The 4,757-nt window shown below is 56.3% G+C and overlaps 1 protein-coding gene across 1 annotated transcript; it reads left to right on the top strand.

The window, feature by feature from the left end:
• Positions 1-1,273: 1,273 nt before the first annotated feature.
• Positions 1,274-3,720, top strand: LOC146420997 (serine/threonine-protein kinase pim-1-like; the record flags this gene model as incomplete). Its single annotated transcript, XM_085047809.1, has 6 exons — positions 1,274-1,520; positions 1,628-1,793; positions 1,899-1,949; positions 2,158-2,524; positions 3,134-3,310; positions 3,569-3,720. Coding segments are annotated over 6 exons (1,115 nt in total), but the record flags the coding sequence as incomplete, so codon positions are not given.
• Between the last annotated feature and the right edge of the window lie 1,037 nt (positions 3,721-4,757).

Here is a 4,757-nt window from a genome sequence, read left to right as displayed (position 1 = left end):
TTACAACCACTGCTGATCCCAACTGGAGCCCAGCCTGCTGCAGAGTCCCAGTGGAACCTGAGCCCAGCCCAGGGAGCTCCCAGAGTGTCCTGGAGATTCTTTCTCTGAATTCAGTCACACCTGCATTCCCAAACAAATCCTGCTACCACCTCGCGTTTCCTTAGGCTAGAACATTCACAATGAAAACCTTACCAATGGCACAACTCCCCAGTCCACAAGGAAAAGAAAGGACAAGTTGTAAAGTTCTGCACACATTTGTCCTGCTTTGCTGCAAAAGTTGTGATGCACACACAGCATGGAAAGCCAAGAGAAGCTGCAATTGGTGGCACATCTTGTGACAAAAGTCTGACCTTGTTCTCCAGGAAACATTCTTGAAAAGAGCAAACAGGACTGTGGAGAAGATTCTTGGAAAACTGAAACAGCTTTCAGGAAGTGAAATGAAAATGCAAAGAAACAATCCAAGATGTTTTCCTCTATTTATTTCTATGCTCTCCTTTTCCATGTTGCACTACTTCTCCATGCCATTAATTGCAAATGGATCTCACCTCTAAGATCTATGACTTAGCAAGTTTTAGACTCTCTGAAATACCATGAGTTACACACAGTTTGTCTTCCCTCGTTCTGTTTGGAAAGCAATGCAGGAGACATAAGTGCAGTGCTTGGGTTGGGAATGAATTCTAGAGACAGGGAATGTGCCCCGGTAGTGTTTGACCCTCAGCAGGGACAATGCACAACAGCAGCCAAGGGGATTGCTGTGCCACTGTGCAGCAGTCAAGGCTCTGGATGTGGGCTGAACACGGCAAAGTTCCCGTGTTTGGACACTCAGGGGCTGCCCCCGGGGGCGCGTGGGGCTCGGCCGTGGGGCGCGTGGGGGCGAGCGGGGAACGGACAAACGGCCACTCGGACAAACGGCCCCTCGGACAAACGGCCCCGGAGCTTCAGTTGCAGCGGCGACAGCGGCGACAGCAGCGACAGCGGCGACAGCGGCAGCAGCAGCGACAGCAGAAGCGAAAGAAGAGATTCTACGACCCTCTCCCTCCCTTTCTCCCGCTTGTCCTCTCCCTTTCCCCCTGTCCCTTTCCCTGCGTCCCCTCCTTTCGCGGTGCCCCTCTCCCCCTGCCATCCCGGGCCATGCCCCAGGCTCGCCCCCAGCCCCGGCCGGGGCTGCCCCCTCCCCGCCCCGGGCGTCCCGCCGCGCTCTCGCCTCCGCCCGGCTCTCGCCATCGTGGCTGTGGCGCTGCTGGGCGGGCATCAGTGGCTGGGTCTGGGGCAGCATCGCCACCCTTTGGCTCCGCCTGTCCCGAGCCTGGCCCCGGCCCCGACGCAGGGTCCAGTCTCGACCCCGACCGCGGCCCCGGCCTCGACCCTGGCCCCTGCTTCCGCCCCAACCCCGACCCCAGCCCCAGCCCCGGCCTCGACCCTGGCCCCAGCCCCGACCCCGACCCCAGCTCCGGCCCCGTTACCGGCTCCTCCCAGGGCCCGCGGAGGACACACGCGGCTCGGCCGCTCCCGCCGCCTCCGTTGCTCCTTCCCCGGCCCGAGCTCCGCCGCTCGGCAGTCCGGCCGCCGGCCCCGAGCCGCCCGTGACCCGTTCAGAGGGGGATGCCCGGCCCGGGGTGGTGCACAGGCGGTCGGAGGCCGTGTCTGGCCCCGGGCCGAGCGGTGACGGCCGCGTGTCGCCCGCAGGGAAGGCGCAGGAGGCCCTGCAGGAGCGGTACCGGCTGGGCGAGCTGCTGGGGAAAGGAGGATTCGGCAGCGTGTACGCGGGGACGCGGCTAGCGGACGGCGCCCCGGTGAGTGGCAGGGCTGGCGGCGGGCGGAGGAGGAGGAGGGCAGAGGAGGGTGGGGCTCAGCAGGGCGGGCGGCGAGCTGAGCCCGCTGCTCTCTCTTTCTCGCAGGTTGCCATCAAATGTGTGTCCCGGAACCGCATCCATTATTGGGGCGAGTTGGTGAGTGAGCGGGGCCAGCGGCAGAACCCGGGCCGTGCCGGGAGGGGATAAGCCGGGGCCCGGCAGGGTGGGAGCCGCCAGGATGTCTCGAGGGAGTTAGAGCGGGTGTGGGGTGAGCGGGGGACGCAGAGCATCCCGGGCTGGCTGAGGGGTCCCAGAGCCCTGGCATGGCCTCAGCCCTGCTGATGACATCGTGGTCCTCCCGCAGCCCAATGGCACCCGTGCGCCCCTGGAGATCGTGCTGCTGGACAAGGTGTCCACTGGGTTCCACGGTGTCGTCCAGCTCCTGGAATGGTTCGAGCTCCCCACCAGCTTCTTGTTGGTGATGGAGCGTCCGGAGCGCTGTCAGGACCTGCGTGATTTCATCCTGGCTCGCGGGTTCCTGCCGGAGGAGGAGGCTCGGCGGCTGTTCTGCCAGGTGCTGGAGGCAGTGCGGCACTGCACCAGCTGCGGGGTCCTCCATCGAGACATCAAACCTCGCAACATCATCGTTGACCTGTGCACCGGACAGCTGAAACTGATCGACTTTGGCGTTGGCACCTTCCTCCAGGACACAGTCTACACGAAATTTGCAGGTGAGCCATCCCAGGGGTTGCTCCTGGGCACCTCATGGCCCAGCCTGGGTGTAGCACCAGGGATTCCCCCATGTGCTGCAGGTCATAGGATTGCTTCTTCAGCCAAGTTGCTTTTGGGTGGGAGGACCAGCTCCCGGCCCTGCCAAAAGCCTTCAGCATCCACTCTGCCCTGGGCTGGGGCTGGGGCAGGGGCAGCCAGCCTGACAAAAACCCCCATGGGGTAGCAGTGAGGGGAGTCAGACCCTGTGCCCTGGCTGGTTTGGTGTGCAGGCGAGGAAGGACTTAGACTGCTCCACTCCCCTTGTTTGCCTTGGCTTAGTAATGTTTTATGGGGGCAATACAGGCAGGGAAGAGAGTGGTTTTTCCCCACCACTGGATGGGTTTTTCATTTGCATGTCATGATTGGGCATTCTCAGGGCTTCTGCTGCCCTCTTCCAGCCCCAGTGGCTTCTCTTCCAGCCCCAAGTTTGTACACAAGTCACAGGTGCTGGCGAGAGGGCAGCAGGTCACCCCGTGTGCCACTGGTGCAGCCCCTGCATGCCCAGGGATGCTGGGGTGAGGCTCTGGGAGCAGCAGCATCCTCTGATGAACTCCATCTATATTCCATAGGAACCCTGTCCTACAGCCCACCAGAATGGACCCAGCTCAGATGCTACACCGGCGAGGCAGCAACAGTCTGGTCCCTGGGTATCCTGCTGTACCAGATGGTCTGCGGGAAGCACCCATTCAGGAGGGGCCGGAAGATCATCTGGGGGCAGATCTTGTTCCCACGACAGCTCTCTCAAGGTAGATCCTAATCTCTATGGCACAGGGAGAATACCAGTGTTGGGAGAGAGCAGCAGGCTCATGAGCATCCTGCTCTGGCAGCTGCTGAGGAGGTGGCACATGCCCTGCTCTCCTGCTCTCCTCCAAAACAGATAATCCCTGGGGAAGTTTAGGCACAGCTCTGAGCACACCCAGCATGGCCTGGGCACGGGAACGGGGAGGGAAAAGTGGACAGGAGCCTTCTCCAACTGACTGGCAGTTTCTGGTTTCTCTCCTCAGAGTGCCAAGATGTTATAAAGAGGTGTTTGTCCATGCAACCCTTGGACAGGCCATCGTTGGAAGACCTCTTCAGCGATCCGTGGATGCAGGGTGTTCATCTGCCCTAGAAGATGGGAGAAATCCACATGCACAGTTTGATCCAGGGGCCTGGCAGGTAACAGCTCCACACATTTCTTGGTAATTAGAAGCAAAGCAAACCAGATGTTTTTTGACCAGCTTGTAGCTCTGAGCAGGGATCATCAGAAGGGAGCTCACAGCTCTTGTGCTGGAGCTGAGCTGGAGATGTTGGTGTCTGTGTCTTTGGTGCTGGGCCTGCCCACTGGCAAAACAAAATTGGCATAGTCTGTCCAAATCACAACAAATTTTTACTTTTTATATGTAAATGTAAGGAATCAGTCCTGTCTGAAATTTCTGGATGGGAAGACCTTCCCTATGGTTTGCTGGCTCTGGAGTGGGCTGAGGTCAGAGCACTGTGTGAGCAATGGGGAAGTTGGTTAAAAGCAGCTGAACCAGTGGATGTCTTAAAATGCGTCCAAAAATTGCGTTTTGAAAAAGGGAAAGAACTTGTGTGTTTGGGAAGACATACATGGATTTTGTTAACAGGATATTGTAAAAAGCACCAATGAAAGGAACCATTGGTAGAATGCTCCCACATGGAGTGACAGAAGGAGTTTTTAATCTTGAGCTCAGATTCATCTGTGCAAGTGAAATAATAATAACATAATAACTCTATGCATATATATTATAATAAAAACTTCATATATAATGAAAAAATTTATTATATAAATATAAATATAAATATCACAACATAATTATATATATATATATATAAAGGTGACATTTGTTAACTTTGGCTGCTCAGGAATGTAACTCTAAATACCTTACAGAATATGATTGGCCAGGACCTGAATGTCAGTGGTAAACATTGTGAGATTGTTTACAATAAATACAGGAGGAAGGGATGAAATTGGCTATTTTTATAGGGTTTGGTGATACTGTGATGTGGAATGCTTTGTCTGTTACTGTAAAAATAAAGCGATTAAGGCTGCTGGGTTTTTCATATACCAGACTGTCCACAAGCTGCAGGACTGGTTGAACAGATGAAGGGGTTGTTAAAAGAGCAGTTGAAAAAATGAGGAGATGGGAATGTGTCCTGATGGAGAACCCCTTAGAGGTCCACTCCAGCAGC

The sequence above is a fragment of the Lichenostomus cassidix genome, unplaced genomic scaffold (genome assembly GCF_008360975.1).
Source record: "Lichenostomus cassidix isolate B80296 unplaced genomic scaffold, HeHo_3.0 HiC_scaffold_217, whole genome shotgun sequence".
In the NCBI taxonomy this organism is placed as follows: Eukaryota; Metazoa; Chordata; class Aves; order Passeriformes; family Meliphagidae; genus Lichenostomus; species Lichenostomus cassidix.
The sequence above is the reverse complement of the archived record's forward strand: the minus strand, read 5'-3'. Positions and strand labels throughout refer to the sequence as shown.